The sequence below is a fragment of the Salvelinus sp. IW2-2015 genome, linkage group LG12 (assembly GCF_002910315.2).
Source record: "Salvelinus sp. IW2-2015 linkage group LG12, ASM291031v2, whole genome shotgun sequence".
Classification (NCBI taxonomy): Eukaryota; Metazoa; Chordata; class Actinopteri; order Salmoniformes; family Salmonidae; genus Salvelinus; species Salvelinus sp. IW2-2015.
In genome coordinates, this window is record NC_036852.1 from 1,923,662 (window position 1) to 1,945,511 (window position 21,850).

A 21,850-nucleotide genomic window follows, 5' to 3' on the forward strand; every position below is an offset into this window, starting at 1 on the left:
CCCGCTCGAGAGCACCCTACCTGCCCATAGACAGGTTACTCACTTGGTTCAGCTTTTGCAGGAGCGTGTGGTTGAGTCCCTCCAGAGAGTCATTGCTGTCCTCCTCTCGTAGGATGTGAAAGTCCGTATTGCCCAGCGACAGCCCCGAAACCTGAAGGATCTGGAGAAGGTCTGTGTGGAGGAGTGGGCCAAAATTCCTGCTGTAGTGTGTGCAAACCTGGTCAAGAACTACAGGAAACGTATGATCTCTGTTATTGCAAACAAAGGTTTCTGTACCAAATATTAAGTTCTGCTTTTCTGATGTATCAAATACTTATGTCATGCAATAAAATGCAAATKAATTCTTAAAAATCATACAATGTGATTTTCTGGATTTTTGTTTTAGATTGTTGGGTTTTGTGGGTAATTGTCTATGTTTGTTGCTTGTCYATGCACTTACGTCGTTAGCTTCACGGTCGTTTGTTGTTTTGTTTAGTTTGTATTCAGTGTTCGTTTCGTGTTTTTCCCTTCTCTAAATAAAAGAGAATGTATTTTGAACACGCTGCGCCTTGGTCCTCTCTCTCACCCATAGACGATCGTGACAGAATTACCCACCTGAATCGGACCAAGCAGCGTGTAAAGCAGCAACGGGAGCAGCGCATAAAGGATTAATGGACATGGGAGGAGATATTGGATGGAAAGGGACCTTGGGCACAACCGGGAGAATATCGCCTCCCTCGTGAAGAGCTGGAGGCAGCTAAAGCCGAGAGGAGGCGATATGAGGAGGCAGCACGGAAGCAAGCATGGTGTCTCCTGTACGTGTGCATAGCCCGGTGCGGTACATACCAGCTCCTCGTATCGGCCGGGCTAGATTGAGTATTGAGCCAGGTGCCATGAAGCCGGCTCAACGCGTCTGGTCTCCAGTGCGTCTCCTCAGGCCGGCTTACATGGCACCAGCCTTACGCATGGTGTCCCCGGTTCGCCTACATAGGCCGGTGYGGGTTAGTCCACCTCCCCGCACTGGTCGGGCGACGGGGAGCATACAACCAGGTAAGGTTGGGCAGGCTCAGTGCTCAAGGGAGCCAGTAAGCCTGCACGGTCCGGTATTTCCGGCGCCACCTCCCCGCCCCAACCCAGTACCACCAGTGCCWACACCATGCACCAGGCTTCCTGTGCGTCTCCAGAGCCCTGTTCCTCCTCCACGCAYTAGCCCTATGGTGCGTGTCTCCAGCCCATTACCACCAGTGCCTACACCACTAGCTAAATGTTTTAACATGGCCCCAAATTAATATAGTTGGTTCACAGTTTTCATATTTTAACAGGCGTGTTATGAACGCGTCTGGTGTAGATTAACAAAATCAAATGTCCGGTTTGTATGAAAGACACTTGGCCTTTGTTTTTTGTCATCCCCAGATCTACAGTAGTCCCATCATGTGTTCACCGCTCACTTGACCTTGTGAACTACTGTACACCCACAGATATTCCTCGGCTTGGCAGGGCTGTCTCTCTCTAATGCTTCCCAGTGGTGCTGTACTTGCTCTCATTGCTTCCTCTTCAGGCATTGACATGTAAAATGGCCCCCACAGACCCAGAGAGAGGTCATCCCTTAGATCAGAGTAATTGGAGGCCCTTACAGGCTTTAGTGCTTTAGAGAGAGAGACAGAGAGTGTGTGTGTGTGTGTGTGTGTGTGTGTGTGTGTGTGTGTGTGTGTGTGTGGTTTGGGGTTTGTGTGTGGTGTGTGTGGTGTGTGTGTGTGTGTGTGTGTGTGTGTGTGTGTGTGTGTGTGTGTGTGTGTGTCTCTCTCTCTCTCTCTCTGGGGCCTAAGCTTCTCTTCCTTTATATATATTTTTGTAATAGTTAATCATTTATTTGAATTTTATTTCACCTTTATTTAACCAGGTAGGCTAGTTGAGAACAAGTTCTCATTACAAAAACATCATACAGTGGACACCTAACCTAAGCCAATAGGCCTATGCATGCCCCTGATGCATGTAGTGCTCAACGCTCTGACAGCTGAACCGTGAAGTGGACAATTATTTTATTTAGGAAAGTAAAAACCAATAAAACAATAGGCTATAAAGTTTTGCACATGCTACACATCAAAACACAATGAATACTGTTTTGTAATTTGTTATAGACTGTTTTTAGGGACATGTAAATGTAGCTCATTTGACCAAAATCCCTTGTTTATTGATAGTGCTGGCTGTGTGGGTGGACACCCTAATCGGTTACGCAACCATTGCAAATGATTGACCGGTAAATGTATCAAATGTCCGATAAATTAAAACCTTCCCAGTCATTTTGTCCGGCGCCAGATTTTCCTAACGGAAGCCCTGATATACTGTGCCTTCGGAAAGTATTCAGACCCCTTGACTTTTTCCACATTTTGTAAGGTTATGGGCTTATTCTAAAATATATATTTTTGAAACGTCCCTCATCAAGCTACACACAATACCCCATAATGACAAAGCGAAAACAGGTTTTAGACATTTTTGCTAATTTATTTTTTTTAAATTAAAAGATATATTACATTTACATAAGTRTTCAGACCCTTTACTCAGTACTTTGTTGAAGCACCTTTGGCAGTGATTACAGCCTCGAGTCTTCTTGGGTATGATGCTACAAGCTTGGCACACCTGTATTTGGGGAGTTTCTCTTATTCTTCTCTGCAGATCCTCAGATATGTTCGATCGGGTTCAAGTCCGGGCTCTGACTGGGGCACTCAAGGACATTCAGAGACTTGTCCCGAAGGCACTCCTGCGTTGTCTTGGTTGTGTGCTTAGGGTCGTTGTCCTGTTGGAAGGTGAAACTTCATCCCAGTCAAAGGTCCTGAGCACTCTGGAGCATTAAGGATCTCTCTGTACTTTGCTCCGTTCATCTTTGCCGCGATCCTGACTAGTCTCCCAGTCCTTGCTTCTGAAAAACATCCCCATAGCATGATGCTGCCACCACCACCATGCTTCACCGTAGGGATGGTGCCAGKTTTCCTCCAGACGTGACGCTTGGTATTCATCGGACCAGAGAATCATGTTTCTCATGGTCTGAGAGTCTTTTGGTGCCTTTTGGCAAACTCCAAGCGAGCGTCATGAGCCTTTTACTGAGGAGTGGCTCCGTCTGGCCACTCTACCATAAAGACCTGATTGGTGGAGTGCTGCAGAGATGGTTGTCCTTCTGGAAGGTTATCTCACCTACACAGAGGAACTCTAAAGCTCTGTCAGAGTGACCATCGGGTTTTTGGTCACCCTGACCACGGCCCTTCTCCAACCAATTTCTCTGTTTGGGGGCCAGCTCTAGGAAAGATTTGGTGGTTCCAAACTTTTTCCATTTAAGAATGATGGAGGCCACTGTGTTATTGGGGACCTTCAATGCTGCAGAAATGTTCTGGTACCCTTCCCCAGATCTGTGCCTCGACACTCCTGTCTCGGAGCTCTATGGACAATTTCTTCGACCTCATGGCTTGGTTTTTGCTCTGACATGCACTGTCAACTGTGGGACCTTAAATAGACAGGTGTGTTCCTTTCCAAATAATGTCCAATCAATTAGATTTACCACATCACAATCAAGTTGTAGAAACATCTCAAGGATGATCAATAGAAAGAGGATTCACCTGAGCTCAATTTCGAGTCTCATAGAAAAGGGTCTGAATACTTATGTAAATAAGGTATTTCTGTTTTTTGTTTTTAATACATTTGCAAAAATGTTTAAAAACCTGTTTTTGCTTTGTCATTATGGGGTATTGTGTTTAGATTTCGAAGGATAAAAAAAWATATATATATTAATATAAGGCTGTAATGTAACAAAATGTGGAAAAAGTTGAGGGGTCTGAATACTTTCCAAAGGCACTGTTTCCAATTATGAAGATGAAGCATTGGCTACTCATCTGTGATGGTCCATGTGCTTGTACCAATATCTCAGATAAACTACTTTGAAAAATACTGCTGTTTGCTCAGAATCACTTAATTGTTGAAAATGTTTTTGTTAGCTTCAGATTAGTCTTCTCTTTTCAGCAGTAGGCATTTGCTTTCGAATTTTGACATTAAGTATTTTGAAATTTGCAAAAGGTAAATTTACAGCCGCAACCAGCCATAGAAATATAATCCATAGATGGTAGTTCCCATTCAAGTCAGGACTGGCAGCCATTGCTTGTGTASCCATGAATTTAACARTCAAGTGCCAGGGTAAGAGGTTCCAAAATCCTTCAAAGGAGGATTTTGGCCACAACGCAACAAGCTGTTCTTTATTTGGCACACGTGCAGCCCAAATTGCAGCCTTCCAAACTGTAAGTGCTTGTGATAAAACGTAATCCCCAGCTATTTGTTAGACGCTATTGATCCTCCGTAGCTATGTTATGCTCGCTAGTATTTTGATTTATTTTATGTATGCCGGTTCAGACAGGAGAAATATAATTTTGGAGAGAAATATTTTTATAGCTGCTGTTCTTATAAGGGTCTCACTCCCAGTTCCTCAAAAGCACCTCTGCCAAAAGTGTGGGGYGGGCAATCCCATAATTGAATGGGGCATGAAAATAAATCAGGCCTATCTGAATTTCTAAACAGCCSAGCAGTGTGAATGCTGCTGTCAGACTGATTCATTTACAAGGTGGAGTCTTGCTCTGCACACCCACCTTGGCTCTCTCCTTCTCTCAAAGCCTCTTTTAAACTGGTACAGGGAAMTTATCGTTTTCGCACTTTGGCGATTTAGGTTGGAACATTTAGCCCTTGTACATTTCAGGACATMATTTTTTCCTCATTCTTCCAGAGGAATTGTTCCYGTTCCTCTGTTAGCAGATAGATGATGGTCATGACTCATAGCGGTCCCTGCATAACTAAAGACCACAATTAGACCTGGTCCAATACAGAATTCTGTTACGCATCACCCTCTGTGGTTTAGGGCAAAAACCGGATGCAATGGAAAGAGAGCCTGTGATACGTCTTCCGCTTTTGTAAGTTAACAAGGGAACGCTCCATCTTAACTCCTCCACATTTACTGGATTGGTTCAACAGTGCAGAAAAGAACCTCCCCCGACAGTCATTTTTTTTCGTGTCGTGCCAGAAAGAAAGAAAAGCAGTTCAAGCGTTTCTTTTACACCTGCTACGTTAGGTTAGCCATGCAGAAATGCTACTACATGAACATTGATTAAGCCCCATGCACACACGTTACGTAAGGGTCGGGCGAGGGAGTCAGAGAGAGAATGATGCTGTGGCCTTAGTTTGACCTAGAGGGTGCTCGGCCATGCATTAGGTGCTGCTGCTACAGTATGTATTGCTGCTTTGTAGCGTGTTTGTCAACCATAGTCTAATTTCACACCGCATCTTAGTCGGTTTTCTCTTTGTTTTGATCAGGGTTGCTGGAAATGGTGCTTGGTATGGACCCATTAATGGCATTGATGGTTGGATGTTTGAGAGCCAATAGGATGTATTGCCAGCGGTCAGTCATGTCTCTTTGGCTTTGTGTCGTAAGGGTGGAGATGTCAAGGAAATGTTTCCATTACTTGTTGAGAGGAGCGAATGTACAGAGGCGGTCATTCAATGTTATGGGCATATCCATGTGATGTTGAAGTACTATTCATTCACCCWTGGGGTGCTTCTGACGACATTGACTTCTACACTCTTAGAAAAAAGTTTTCCAAAACGGTTCTTGGTGGAGGTGTATTTTTATTTAACAAGGCAAGTTGGTTAAGAACAAATTGTTATTTACAATGATGGCCTACCCCAGCCAAACCCAGTGCGCTGCCCTATGGGACTCCAGATCACGGCCGGATGGGATTCAGCCTGGATTCAAACCAGAGACTGTAGTGACACCTCTTGCACCGAGATGCAGTGCCTTAGACCACTGCGCCACTCTGGAGCAGTTCTACCAAGAACCGTTTTCATCTGAAGAGCCCTTCTTGGAACCCTTCTTGGGTTCTTTGAAAGGCAAAGGATTCTACCTAGAACCTTTTTTATACTAATAACTGTTTTTGGAAGATTTTTTTTTAATGATTATTTGAAAGCCAAGAAGGATTCTTTGGAAGGCAAGAATGATTCTACATAAAAACCCTTCTGGATCTGAATAAGCTTTTTCATTTTAATATTTTTCTTTATTTCTGAGCATGAGTGTTTACCTCAGTGTTTACACTTTAACATCAGGAGTTTGAGTAATCTTATAAGTTTAAAAAGATAGGTCTGAGAATGTTTTGAACTGTACCTATAATGGGAATATTTGTGCATGTATCTGGTATTCTCTTAATCATTTTACATAAACAGTACTGAGAGTTGATATCTTTTCCATGATTTCTGTCTTTCAAATTTGTATTTTCTGCAATATTACTGAGCAGAGAGTAAGAGAATAGAAGGGAGTGTGAGTGAACCAGCACACTCCCTTCTATTGTATGGTACAGCAAATTGGCCGGTTTTACCAAGTGTAGATTTTTCAGTGTAACATTTATAGTGTTGATTCAGGTGCTTTTGTCAATAGGGGGTGCTGTTAGCACTTTTATTTTTTTGACATTGCCAAATTAAACTGCCTAGTAGTCAATTCTTGCTCGTACAATATGCATATTATTGTTATTATTGGATAGAAAACACTCTCTAGTTTCTATAACCGTTGGAATTATGTCTCTGAGTGGAACAGAACTCTATCTACAGCACTTTTCCTGACAGGGAGTGAGATTTCAGAAATCTTGGCCTCTGGTCCCAGGTCAGTTTTAATGTCCCTGTGAATGCTATGAGGATACAAACACTGCCTACACCTTCCTCTAGATGTCAGTAAGTGGTGACAATTTGAATGGAGTCGATTGCGCAATCAGGGCCTGTATAATACACCAAGGCCGGAAGTAGCTTTCCTTTGGACCCTGCGCTGGACGCAAGAAGGACGTTGGACCGACCTCTTTCCAAGCCTTGGTTTAGCCAGTAATATATCGCCGGTCATGTTTTTACTTGTTATAGGTGTTAAAAACATCATAAGGTAGTTAATTTAAACCGTTTTATAGCATTTATATCCGTTTATTGCGATTTTGAGGCATTTATTTGTGACGCCCTTCCATGAGCTGGGCACGTTTCCTGTACATCCCGAACGTTATTGGCCATTTCGACGGGACAAAGAGGACATCTTTCGACCAAAAGACGATTAGACCGGAGAAAGGATACATTGCCCAAGATTCTGATGGAAGAACAGCTCATAGTAAGAACTATTTATGATGATAAATCGCTGTTCTGTTGAAAAATTTTAAACGCATATATCGCCATTTTGTTATGTGTAGCTTCGCTTTGGCGGACCCGGTATTGCACAGTAAGATAATTTTAGAAATGTAAGTCAGCGATTGCATTAAGAACTAATTTGTCTTTCGATTCCTGTCAACCCTGTATTTTTTAGTCAAGTTTATGATTAGCTATCGATTAGACTAGATCACTCTCAGAATAGCGCCCGACATTTTCAGGCCAGTTTTGCTACTATTCTCATTGTATAACCACGTTTTTTTGTGGCTAAATATGCACATTTTCGAACAAACTCTATATGTATGTTGTAATATGATGTTACAGGAGTGTCATCGGAAGAATTTCTGAGAAGGTTAGTGAAAAAATTTATATATTTTGGTGATCATAACGTTATCGCTCCCTGTGCCTTGAATTCATGCTGGGGTAACGTTTGCACATGTGGTATGCTAATATATAACGATTTATTGTGTTTTCGCTGTAAAACGCTTAGAAAATCTGAAATATTGTCTGAATTCACAAGATCTGTGTCTTTCCATTGCTATGCTTTGTCTATTTTATGAAATGTTTTATGATGAGTAAATTGGTAATACACGTTGCTCTCTGTATTTATTCTAGTCGAGTTGTGATGGTGGGTGCAATTGTAAACTATGATTTCTACCTGAAATATGCACATTTTTCTAACAAAAACTATCCTATACAATAAATATGTTATCAGACTGTCCTGATGAGGTTTTTTCTTGGTTAGTGGCTATCAATTCTTTATTTGGCCGAATTGGTGATAGCTACTGGTGGAGAGAAAAAATGGTGAACAAAGAAAAATGGTGTCTTTTGCTAAGTGGTTAGCTAATAGATTTACATATTGTGTCTTCCCTGTAAAACATTTTAAAATCAGAAATGGTGGCTAGATTCAAAAGAAAGTGGATCTTTCATCTGGTGTCTTGGACTTGTGATTTAATGATATTTAGATGCTACAATTACTTGTGACGCTATGCTAGCTATGCTAGTCAGTGGGGGGGGGGGGGGGGGTGCTCCCGGATCCGGGTTTCTGAGGCAGTAAAAGTTATATGAACTTAACACTCAGTGGTGTAAAATAATTAATGTTAATAACCAGAGTTGAGCGTGTTTAGTTATGTGAATTTTACTCTGTGTATAGCACAAACCTCAACCACGCCCATCATTAGCATATTTCCCAGCATGCTCTATTACAGGTTAATTTTCAGAAYTGTTTGTTTCAATATCTGTGTTTTTGCATGTACATTGAATGGTTRATTAATCTTATGCTACACAAAGATAAATAAGATACAGTACATTTTTCTAAACTAATCCAATCTGTTTGTAGTTGGATTTATTTCACCTGTTACTGAGATGGTTGTTCCGGTTTTGATGATTTTGAGACACTCGGGAGCCCCATAGTATAGAGGTCCTGGATTGCAGGAAGCTTGGCCCCAGTGATGTACTGTGCCGTACGCACTACCCTCTGTAGCGTTTTGCGGTCGGAGGCTGGGCAGTTCCATACCAGGCAGTGATGCAACCAGTCAGGATGCTCTCGATGGTGCATCTGAGGACTCATACCAAAACTTTTAAGTCTCCTGAGGGGGAATAGGCATTGTCTTGCCCTCTACATGACTGTCTTGGTGTGTTTGGACCATGATAGTTTGTTGGTGATGTGGACACCAAGGAACTTGAAGCTCTCAACCTGCTCCACTACAGCCCATCAATAAGAATAGGAATGGGGGCATGCTCGTCCCTCCTTTTCCTGTAGTCCATGATCATCTCCTTTATCTTGATCACGTTGAGGGAACGGTTGTTGTCCTGGCACCACACTGCCAGGTCTCTGACCTCCCCCCTGTCGGCAWATTTAATGATGGTGTTCAATCAAATGTATTTATAAAGCCCTTTCTACATCAGCAGATGACACAAAGTGCTATACAAAAACCCAGCCTGTTGGAGTTGTGCTTGGCYATGCAGTCATGGGTGAGCAGGGAGTACTGGAGAGGACTGAGCACACACCCCTGAGGAGCACCTATTTTTTAAATGTTTAAATTTGACCTTTATTTAACTAGGCAAGTCAGTTAAGAACAAATTCTTATTTTCAATGAGGGCCTAGGAACAGTGGGTTAACTGCCTTGTTCAGGGGCAGAACAACAGATTTTTACCTTGTCAGCTCAGGGATTCGATCTTGCAATATTTCGGTTACTAGTCCAACTCTCTAACCACTAGGCTACCTGACACCCCCTCACCTGTGTTGAGGATCAGTGTGCCAGATGTGTTGTTACCTACCCTTACCCCCTGGGGGCGGCCCGTCAGGAAGTCCAGGATCCAGTTGTAGAGGGAGGTGTTTAGTCCCAGGGTCCTTAGCTTAGTGATGACCTTTGTGGGCACTATGGTGTTGAACGCTGAGCTGTAGTCAATGAATAGCATTCTCACATAGGTGTTCCTTTTTTCTTGGAGTGGAGTGCAATAGAGATTGCGTCATCCAAGGATCTGTTGGGGCGGTATGCAAATTGGGGTGGCTCTAGGGTTTCTGGGATAATTGTGTTGATGTGAGTCATTACCAGCCTAGCACATGGCTACAGACGTGAGTGCTACGGGTCGGTAGTCATTTAGGCAGGTTACCTTGGTGTTCTTGGGCACAGGGACTATGGTGGTCTGCTTGAAACATGTAGGTATTACAGACTCGGTCAGGGACAGGTTGAAAATGTCAGTGAAGACACTTGCCAGTTGCCGCATGCTCAGAGTACACATCCTGGTAATCCATCTGGCCCTGCAGCCTTGTGAATGTTGACCTGTTTAAAGGTTTTACTCACATCGGCTACGGAGAGCGTGTTCACACAGTCGCCCGGAACAGCTGGTGCTCTCATGCATGCTTCTGTGTTGCTTGCCTCGAAGCGCACATATAAGTAATTTAGCTCGTCTGGTAGGCCCGTGTCACTGGGCAGCTCGCGGCTGTGCTTCCCTTTGTAGTCCGACTAGCGTCGGAGCCGGCATAGTAGGATTCAATCTTAGTCCTGTATGGATGCTTTGCCTGTTCGATGGTTTGTAAGAGAGCATAGCGGGATTTCTTACAAGCGTCCGGGTTAGCTCAGTGGAAACAAAATATGAAATATAGTTGATGCATAAGTATTCAGCCCCTTTGTTTAGGCAAGCCTAAATTAGTTCAGGAGTAAAATTTGGCTTAACAAATCACATAAAATTTACAAGAACTCACTCTGTGTGAAATAATACATAATAATACTCTGTCCCCCATACTGTACATACACCATCTGTAAAATCCCTCAGTCAAGTATTGCATTTCAAGCACAGATTCAACTACAAAGACTGAGCTGCAAGACAGGAATGAGACTGCTCAGGGATGTTACCATGAGGCCATTGGTGATTTTAAAACAGATACAGAGTTCAATGGCTTTGATGGGAGAAAACTGAGGATGGATCAACGTTGTAGTGACTCCACAATAATGACTGAAATGAGTGAAAAGAATAACACAAATATACACCATTTTAATATTCCAAAACATGCATCTTGTATGCAACAAGGCACTAAAGTAAGACCTCATGGCAAAGGAATATACTTTCAGGCTTAAATACAAAGCCTTATGTTTGTAACAAATCCAACACAACACATCACTGAGTAATTCCTTCCTAATTTTCAAGCATGGTGGTGGCTGAATATTGGTATGGGTATGCTTGACATCGGCAAATACTGGGGAGTTTTTCAGGATAAAAAGAAACGGATAGGGCTAAGCACAAGCAAAGTCCTAGAGCAAAACCTGCTTCAGTCGGCTTTACACCAGAGACTGGGAGAGGAATTCATCTTACAGCAGGACAATAACCTACAACACAAGGCCTACACTGTGTTGCTTACCAAGAAGACAATGAATGTTCCCAAGTGGCCAAGTTACAGTTTTTACTTAAATCTGCTTGAAATACTATGGCACGACTTGAAAATAGCTGTCTAGCCATGATCTCCAACATCTTGGCAGAGATCGAAGAATTTTGAAAAGAATAATAGGCAAATATTGCACAATCCAGGTGTGAAACTCTTAAAGACTTACCAAATAAGACAGCTGTAATCGCTGCCAAAGATGTTTCTAACATGTMTGGACTCAGGGAGATGAGTACTTATGCAATGACTATATTTTATTTATTACGTTGTTATTACAAAAAAAAAWTGAATTTGTCTTCCACTTTGACATTACAGAGTATTTTGTATAGATTGTTGACCAAAAATGTAATCCATGTTAATCCCACTTTGTAACACAATAAAATGTGAAGAAACCCAAGGAGTGTGAAATCCAAGTGGCAGTGTACATCCTCCAAAAGGAGAGACTGTATGGAAATCATAATGAGTGCATGTAACGCTCTGGGCGTAGTGGGTGCGAAGTCAGGCGCAGGAAGCAGAGAGTTCAGGGTAGTGCTATTTATTGCACACAAGCGAACATAAGCCACCCCACGAAACACAGAGCGCACACAAAACAAATGACCCAAACAGGGGGACTCAAACAGTCCGGAGGAAAACCCACGCATGAAACAAGTCAAACTAGAACGTGCTCAAAGCAACACAAAAACAATCCCGCACAAAGAGCAGGCAGGCCTACTGGCTAATATAGCCCGACTAATCAGCCTACACACAAAACAGGTGGAACCAATAAACAGAAAGGGGAAAAAGGGATCAGTGGCAGCTAGTAGGCCGGTGACGACGACCGCCGAGCACCGCCTTCGGTAGGAGTCGGTGACAGTGCACTAAGCACCTAAACTGCACGGCTGGATATCCACTTTAAACCATCCATCTTCAGCAGAATCACAGCTTGAGGGAGAAGATCATTTCAAAAAAATGCTTTCTATTCAGCCTCAGTGATGATTGGAACCATATCTCTAGATATCCCTCTCTCTTTTTACTTCATCCAAATTATTATTTCATTATAAAGTCACCATTTCACTTCAGGACTGGGGGGATCTGAGTTCCATTTAATATCCAATGCAAATATTACTACTAGCTGGTATCATAGCAACGGGGGATGGTGTTTGTGCATGAACTGACTGCTGTGCAGTTTTATCTGTGTGTGTTTGCAGAGATCGTGCCATGCTCCCTGCGTGTAGTTCTACTGCAGTGGGCTAAATCAGGGTCACACAGAGTGATTCTTGGTAGTCTTAAACAAATCTACTTTGAAACAAAAGTATACACCTCACACACATGGTTTTAAAAAAAGGAGACCAAATCAAACCAACTTAAATTTTCTTGGTCACATACACATGTTTAGCAGATGTTATTGCGGGTGTAGCAAAATGCTTGTATTTCTAGCTCCAACAGTGCAATAATATATAAACAAGTAATATCTAACAATTTCACAACAATACACACAAATCTAAGTAAAGGAATGGAATTAAGAATATATAAATATTTGGACGAGCAATGTCAGAGTGGCATAGACTAAGATACAGTAGAATATAATAAAATACAGTATATACAGTTGAAGTCTGAAGTTTACATACACCTTAGCCAAATACATTTAAACTCAGTTTTTCACAATTCCTGATATTTAATACAAGTAAAAATACCCTGTCTTAGGTCAGTTAGGATCACCACTTTATTTTAAGAATGTGAAATGTCAGAATAGTAGTAGAGAGAATGATTTATTTCAGCTTTTATTTTTTCATCAAATTCCCAGTGGGTCAGAAGTTTACATGCACTCAATTAGTATTTGGTAGCATTGCCTTTAAATTGTTTAATTTGTGTCAAACGTTTCGGGTAGCCTTCCACAAGCTTCCCCCAAATAGTTGGGTGATTTTTGGCCCATTCCTTCTGACAGGGCTGGTGTAACTGAGTCAGGTTTGCATGCCTCCTTGATCGCACACGCTTTTTTCAGTTCTTCCCACAAATTTTCTATAGGATTGAGGAAAGGGCTTTATGATAGCCACTCCAATACCTTGACTTTGTTGTCCTTAAGCCATTTTGCCACAACTTTGGAAGTATTCTTGGGGTCATTGTCACGCCCTGGCCATAGAGAGGCTTTTATTCTCTATTTTGGGTAGGCCAGGGTGTGACTACGGTGGGCATTCTAGTTTCTTTATTTCTATGTTTTTTGTTTCTATGTTTTGGCCAGGTATGGTTCTCAATCAGGGACAGCTGTCTATCGTTGTCTCTGATTGGGAATCATACTTAGGCAGCCTTTTTCACACCTGTGTTTTGTGGGTAGTTGTTTTCTGTCTAGTTTATGCACCTTACAGAACTGTTTCGGTTTCTTCACGTTGTTATTTTGTTCAAGTGTTTTGGTTAATAAAAAATCATGAACACTTACCACGCTGCGTTTTGGTCCGATCCCCATTACGACGAGATCCGTGACAGTCATTGTCCATTTGGAAGACCCATTTGCGACCACGCTTTAACTTCCTGACTGATGTCTTGAGATTTTGCTTCAATATATCCACATAATTTCCCTACCTCATGATGCCATCTATTTTGTGAAGTGCATCAGTCCCTCCTGCAGCAAAGCACCCACACCACATGATGCTGCCACCCCCGTGCTTCATGGTTGAGATGGTGTTCTTCAGCTTGCAAGCCTCCCCCTTTTTCCTCCAAACATAACGATGGTCATTATGGCTAAACAGTATTTTTGTTTCATCAGACCAGAGGCCATTTCTCCAAAAAGTACGATCTTTGTCCCCATGTGCAGTTGCAAACCGTAGTCTGGCTTTTTTATGGCGGTTTTGGAGCAGTGGCTTCTTCCTTGCTGAGAAGCCTTTCATGTTATGTCGATATAGGACTCGTTTTACTGTGGATAAATATACTTTGTACCTGTTTCCTCCAGCATCTTCACAAGGTCCTTTGCTGTTGTTCTGGGATTGATTTGCCCTTTTCGCACCAAAGTACGTTCATCTCTAGGAGACAGAACGCATCTCCTTCTTGAGTGGTATGACGGCTGCGTGGTCCCATGGTGTTTATACTTGCGTACTATTGTTTGTACAGATGAACGTGGTACCTTCAGGCGTTTGGAAATTGCTCCCAAGGATGAACCAGACTTGTGGAGGTCTACAATTTTTTTTCTGAGGTCTTGGCTGATTTCTTTTGATTTTCCCATGATGTCAAGCAAAGAGTCACTGAGTTTGAAGGTAGGCCTTGAAATACATCCACAGGTACACCTCCAATTGACTCAAATGATGTCAATTAGCCTATCAGAAGCTTCTAAAGCCATGACATAATTTTCTTGAATTTTCCAAGCTGTTTAACTTCTCTGGGATAGGTGGGACGGTAGCGTCCCACTTGGCCAAAATCCAGAAAAATGTAGCGCGCCAAATTCAAATATATTACTATAAAAATCTATCTTTCATGAAATCACACATGAAAGACACCAAATTAAAGCTACACATGTTGTGAATCCAGCCAACATGTCTGATTTCAAAAAGGATTTACGGGGAAAGCACACCAAACAATTATGTTATCTCAGTACAGCCACAGAAAAACACAGCCATTTTCCCAGCAAAAGATAGTAGTCACAAAAAGCAGAAATAGAGATAAAATTAATCACTAACCTTTGATGATCTTCATCAGATGACACTCATAGGACATCATGTTACACAATACATTTATGCTTTGTTCGATAATGTGCATATTTATATCCACTAATCTCGGTTTACATTGGCACCATGTTCAGAAATGCCTCCAAAATATCCGGAGTAATTGCAGAGAGCCACGTCAAATAACAGAAATACTGATCATAAACTTTGATGAAAGATACATGTTTTACACAGAATTAAAGATACACTTGTTCTTAATGCAACCGCTGTGTCAGATTTAAAAAAACTTTACGTAAAAAGCACACCATGCAATAATCTGAGACGGCGCTCAGATTTAACAACATTTCTCCGCCATGTTGGAGTCAACAGAAATACGAAATTACATTATAAATATTCCCTTACCTTTGATTATCTTCATCAGAATGCACTGCCAGGAATCCTAGTTCCACAATAAATCGTTGTTTTGTTCGATAATGTCCATTACTTATGTCCAATTAGCTACTTTTGCTAGCATGTTTAGTACACGTGTCCAAACGCTCGCGCAGATGCAGGCAAACGTCGGACGAAAACTTCAAAAAGTTATATTACAAGTCGAATAAACTGGTCAAACTTTGTAGAGAATCAATCTTCAGGATGTTGTTATCATATATATCCAATAACGTTCCAACCGGAGCATTCCTTCATGTCTGTAGAAGTTATGGAACGCAAGGCGATATCATGAGGAAAGCGCATGACCAAGAACTGGCAATCTGCCAGACCAAGACTGAAACACCTCCTATCCGGCCCCACATCACACTAGAGGCTTCATTCAGCGTTCTACAGACTGTTGACATCTAGTGGAAGGCGTAGGAAGTGCAAACAGATCCATACATTACAGGGAATTGAATAGGCGATGACTTTAACATCAACCAGTCTCAGAATTCTCACTTCCTGTTTGGATTTTTTCTCAGGTTTTTGCCTGCCATATGAGTTCTGTTATACTCACAGACATCATTCAAACAGTTTTAGAAACTTCAGAGTGTTTTCTATCCAATAGTAATAATAATATGCATATATTAGCATCTGGGACAGAGTAAGAAGCAGCTCACTATGGGCACGCAATTCATCCAAAAGTGAAAATGCTGCCCCCTATATCAAAGAAGTTAAAGGCACAGTGAACTTAGTGTATGTAAACTTCTGACCCACTGGAATTGTGATACAGTGAATTATAAGTGAAATAATCTGTCTGTAAACAATTGTTGGAAAAATGACTTGTGTCATGCACAAAGTAGATGTCCTAACCGACTTGCCAAAACAATAGTTTGTTAACAAGAAAGGTAGTTTGCCCCCGGTGATGCGTTGGGCAGACCGCACCACCATCTGGAGAGCCCTGCAGTTGCAGGCAGTGCAGTTGCCTTACCAGACGGTGATACAGCCCGACAGGATGCTCTCAATTGTGCATCTGCAAAAGTTTGTGAGGGTTTTAGGTGCYAAGCCAAATWTSTTCAKCCTCCCGAGGTTGAAGAGGAGCTGTTGCGCMTTCTTCACCACACTGTCTGTCAGTGATGTGTACGCCAAGGAACTTGAAGCTTACCACCTTCTCCACTGCGGTCCCGTCAATGTGGATAGGGGGGTGCTCCCTCTGCTGTTTCCTGAAGTCCATGATCAGCTCCTTTGTTTTGTTGGCGTTGAGAGAGAGGTTATTTTCCTGGCACCACACTCCCAGGGCCTTCACCTCCTCCCTGTAGGCTGTCTCATCATTGTTGGTAATCAGGCCTACTACCGTTGTGTCATCTGCAAACTTGATGATTGAGTTGGAGGCGTGCATGGCCACACAGTCATGGGTGAACAGGGAGTACAGAAGGGGGCTGAGCACGCACCCTTGTGGGGCCCCAGATTTGAGGATCAGAGTAGTAGAGGTGTTGTTTCCTACCTTCACCACCTGGGGGCGGCCCATCAGGAAGTCCATGACCCAGTTGCACAGGGCGGGGTTCAGACCCAGGGCCTAAAGCTTAATGATGAGCTTGGAGGCTACTATGGTGTTGAATGCTGAGCTTTAGTCAATGAACAGCATTCTTACATAGGTATTCCTCTTGTCCAGATGGGATAGGGCAGTGTGCAGTGCGATGGTGATTGCATTGGCTTTGGATCTATTGGGGCGGTAAGCAAATTGGAGTGGGTCTAGGGTGTCAAAGCACTTCATGATGACAGAAATGAGTGCTACGGGGCGATAGTCATTTAGTTCAGTTACCTTTGCTTTCTTGCACCTGTACCGTGTCAGATATAGAGTTGAAATGTATTATATTTAGAGTTTTCATCCCAATATTACACTTTATATACACTGCTCAAAAGAATAAAGGGAACACTTAAACAACACAATGTAACTCCAAGTCAATCACACTTCTGTGAAATCAAACTGTCCACTTAGGAAGCAACACTGATTGACAATAAATTCACATGCTGTTGTGCAAATGGAATAGACAAAAGGTGGAAATTATAGGCAATTAGCAAGACCACCCCAAAAAAGGAGTGGTTCTGCAGGTGGTGACACAGACCACTTCTCAGTTCCTATGCTTCCTGGCTGATGTTTTGGTCACTTTTGAATGCTGGCGGTGCTTTCACTCTAGTGGTAGCATGAGACGAGTCTACAACCCACACAAGTGGCTCAGGTAGTGCAGCTCATCCAGGATGGCACATCAATGCGAGCTGTGGCAAGAAGTTTGCTGTGTCTGTCAGCGTAGTGTCCAGAGCATGGAGGCGCTACCAGGAGACAGGCCAGTACATCAGGAGACGTGGAGGAGGCCGTAGGAGGGCAACAACCCAGCAGCAGGACCACTACCTCCGCCTTTGTGCAAGGAGGAGCACTGCCAGAGCCCTGAAAAATGACCTCCAGCAGCCACAAATGTGCATGTGTCAGCATATGGTCTCACAAGGGGTCTGAGGATCTTGCTAATTGCCTATAATTTCCACCTTTTGTCATTCCATTTGCACAACAGCATGTGAAATTTATTGTACAGAAGCCTTTGTTTGCAATTACAGAGATCATACGTTTCCTGTAGTTCTTGACCAGGTTTGCACACACTGCAGCAGGGATTTTGGCCCACTCCTCCATACAGATCTTCTCCAGATCCTTCAGGTTTCGGGGCTGTCGCTGGGCAATACGTACTTTCAGCTCCCTCCAAAGATTTGTATTGGGTTTAGGTTTGGAGACTGGCTAGGCCACTCCAGGACCTTGAGATGCTTCTTACGGAGCCACTCCTTAGTTGCCCTGGCTGTGTGTTCAGGTTGTTGTCATGCTGAAGACCCAGCCACGACCCATCTTCATGCTTTTACTGAGGGAAGGAGGTTGTTGGCCAAGATCTCGCGTTACATGGCCCCATCCATCCTCCCCTCAATACGGTGCAGTCGTCCTGTCCCCTTTGCAGAAAAGCATCCCAAAGAATGATGTTTCCACGTCCAGGCTTCACGGTTGGGATGGTGTTCTGGGGTTGTATCATCCTTCTTCTTCCTCCAAACACGGCGAGGTGGAGTTTAGACCAAAAAGCTCTATTTTTGTCTCATCAGACCACATGACCTTTCTCCCATTCCTTCCTCTGATCATCCAGATGGTCATTGGCAATTTCAGACGCGGCCTGGACATGCGCTGCTTGAGCAGGGGACCTTGCGTGCACTGCAGGATTTTAATCTATGACGGCGTAGTTGTTACTAATGGTTTACTTTGAGACTGTGGTCCCAGCTCTCTTCAGGTCATTGACCAGGTCCTGCCGTGTAGTTCTGGGCTAATCCCTCACCTTCCTCATGATCATTTGCCCCACGAGGTGAGATCTTGCATGAGCCCCAGACCGAGGGTGATTGACCCATCTTGAACTTCTTCTATTTTCTTCTATTTTCTAATAATTGCGCCAACAGTTGTTGCCTTCTCACCAAGATGCTTGCCTATTGTCCTGTAGCCCACCCAGCCTTGTGCAGGTCTACAATTTTATCCCTGATGTCCTTACACAGCTCTCTGGTCTTGGCCATTGTGGAGAGGTTGGAGTCTGTTGTTGAGTGAGTTGTGGACAGGTGTCTTTATACAGGTAACGAGTTCAAACAGGTGCAGTTAATACAGGTAATGAGTGGAGAACAGGAGGGCTTCTTAAAGAAACTAACAGGTCTGTGAGAGCCGGAATTCTTACTGGTTGGTAGGTGATCAAATACTTATGTCATGCAATAAAATGCAAATGAATTACTTAAAAATCATACAATGTGATTTTTGGATTTTTTTTAGATTCCGTCTCTCACAGTTGAAGTGTACCTATGATAAAAATTACAGACCTCTACATGCTTTGTAAGTAGGAAAACCTGCAAAATCGGCAGTGTATCAAATACTTGTTCTCCCCACTGTACTTTTGAGCAATATTGGCACTCACTGAGGATTAGCATGAGCTACAGAGCATCTATCCAGTTCGCCATCTTCCCCTACTTGTTTCTACCTAGTCAAGATCAAATTAAGAATTCCTCCACAATGAATGAAGTCATCATGAACCACTCTGAAAAGGGCAGAGATTTCTCTTATTGTTGGTAATATTCCAAGCATCACTGTTGAAAAATTGTACTCTCTCTATCTCTTTCTCTCTCTCCAGGGAAAGGTAGATTGTTTTGTTTCCGGCTCCCAGCCTTACACCTCCTGGGCATCAGTAAGCAGTCCCTCCCTCAGCAGGACCCTGACGCCGTCATGATCGACTCGCCCCGCCGCAGTGAAGAGTCGGTGGCCACCCGCGACTTCCAGTCACTGCCCACCCGGGAGAGCTGCAGCCCCTCCCATGCCAATGACACGCGTGCCCTCATTGGCCCCAGCCACTGCTCCACCCCTGTGTCGGGACCCCTGGACCACTCGTCCCCGAAGGGGCCCTTCTGGGACAGGCTGGTTCTCCAAGCGGTTCCCCAGGCCCAGCCCCAGACTGTGGGCCCTCTGGCCCCCTCCATCCCAGGCCTGACCCCCACCGCGTCCAGGGAGAGTGTGTGTAGTATCCGGAGGGCCTCCTCTGCACAGGACATGGAGGGTTTTGGCTCCAACTCCAAGATGGCCTTCAGGGACCGACACGCAAGTGAAGGTATGTAAGTCAACACCACCTCCATGGTCGGAAATGCTTGTCTCCATCCATCCGCCTCACCCTGAGATGTTATGCTATATTAAATCAATTTGTCCTTGCTGTTCTTACGCAGTAGATTTGGTCCCAATCCCAACCATTGTTATCATGTGGTACAAATCAAATCTAACCTTGGATCAGTGAATGAGGGTAGCTCCCCCAGCTCAACTGTACCTACTCTTAGTCATCAGGCAGCGCCACATCTATCCTGACTCCTGAATCACCACATCTATCCTGACTCCTGAATCACAGATCACCTTTCCACCCCCAGTCAACAAGAGGGGTACAGTACAGCCCCAGACTCTCCCTGCCTCTGTACCCAGCTAATATTTCTATCCCTCCCTACCCTATTGAATCTGCATTTCTCATTCGAAGGGCCCCTGCGGCTGACACTGTAATACATCTACTTCATGATAATGAATGGTGCGACGGCRATAGGGCTTTTATGTGGGTCGTCTTCCATCACTCGCTAGCTACGTACAGATCTGGAATCTCCTCTCACTCCTCCACCTTCCTCCCATCCCCCTCTCTCTTCCTCAACACCATGCAATTGCAGACAATGGTCGTAATATCAAAGGTAACAACCCCACGTTCCTTGAACATAGCACGGATATAGAATATATGGCCTGAACTGCTTGCTGCATGGATTTTTCCATTCAACAACAACATAAGTCTGTGTTGAATGCTAATGCTGGACTGATACATTTGTGAATTCCTCTGAGAATGCCATAGAGGCTTGCATGGTATAGTAGTAGTATTATTCATGCTGTAGTAAGAAGTGACCTGTGAGTGCCCTGCAAGCTTGCAGATCCCTACTGATTGTTTGGGAAAATCAGGCTGACTTTTGACCTGCCACGCACCTGCATGAAAACAAATCTTGCCTCATTTCCATAGAACAGGAAATCTCTAATAATCAATGAATCATAATAACAGTTGTCTTCGCCTGCTGCCAATAGTCCCCTTGACCAAAGACAACTGGTGGGCTATTTCCTTTGTCCTGTGTCAGACAGTTGAAGGGAATAGAGTGATGGTTTATCGGTTTGCTTGAATAACGTCCTCCATTTTGTCTCCACTTTACCAAAAAAGTATTCCGATCCATGACTACTTCACCAGTTAAACACTCTACCGTATTCATTCCGCATGTGGAAGCATACTATTATAGATAAAAAACGTAATGATACTGTAAGTAATTCTACCACAGGAGGTTGGTTGCAACCTTAATTAAGGAGGACGATCTCGTTGTAATGACTGGAGCGGAATGAGTGGAATGGTATATAACACATGGTTTCTATTTGTTTGATGCCATTCCATTTGCACCGTTCCAGACATTATTATGAGCCGTCCTCCCTTCAGCAGCCTCCACTGGATTCTACGTCAATGGAATGTTATCAAATGTCTGAGAGCCTTTTAACCTCCAGAAATGAATGAAATGACTGTACYTTCCTCTGAAATCAATCTCTTTACTGGCCTAACAGTGCATTCTGGATCAATACCTACCAGAGGAGGCTGGTGCGAGGAGCTGTAGAAGGACGGGCTCATTGTAATGGCTGGAATGGAATAAATGGAACGGAGTCAGACATGTGGTTTCCATATGTTTGATGTGTTTGATACTGTTCCAATATTCCATTTACAATGAGCCCTTCCTCCTATAGCGCCTCCCACCAGCCTCCACTGATACCTACTCCATTTGGAGGAGCATCTGATAAATGTTATCCGCTATTGTTTGTATTCTTAACTTTAGACCTTATGTCTCCGATTTCCAGGATATTTTTGCATTACCATAACATAGTGGCCAGATTTTTTTTACCTCTACTAAAATAAATCACTCTGATGTTGCTCAAATAAATGTAACATGACACTCAGGAAGTGCCTGCAGAATTATCCTGACCTTTGACCCCTCCCCTCTCTCTGAGGTCACTTCCTCTTTACGCTGCTCTCTACCTCCCTCCCTCTCTCTCTCCTGATTCGCTAGTGTCTCGGTCCTGGATGGCTGGGGGTATGGCTTGAGCTTTTCCTATATGTCTGTAATGCATACATACTGTACCGTACAATGC

At 43.4% G+C, this 21,850-nt stretch overlaps 2 protein-coding genes across 2 annotated transcripts in view; one reads left to right on the top strand and one right to left on the bottom strand.

The window, feature by feature from the left end:
* LOC111970872 (T-box brain protein 1-like) overlaps positions 1-21,850 on the bottom strand; it is a 303,702-nt gene that overhangs the window by 145,510 nt on the left and 136,342 nt on the right. The gene's annotated exons all lie outside the window — the stretch shown is intronic.
* Positions 1-21,850, top strand: part of LOC111971060 (voltage-gated inwardly rectifying potassium channel KCNH7) — a 95,137-nt gene that overhangs the window by 37,250 nt on the left and 36,037 nt on the right. The window contains exons 5-7 of the mRNA XM_070445865.1: positions 704-718; positions 10,592-10,611; positions 19,290-19,760. Coding sequence (XP_070301966.1) covers positions 704-718; positions 10,592-10,611; positions 19,290-19,760 — 506 coding nt within the window. The remainder of the gene's footprint in view (positions 1-703; positions 719-10,591; positions 10,612-19,289; positions 19,761-21,850) is intronic.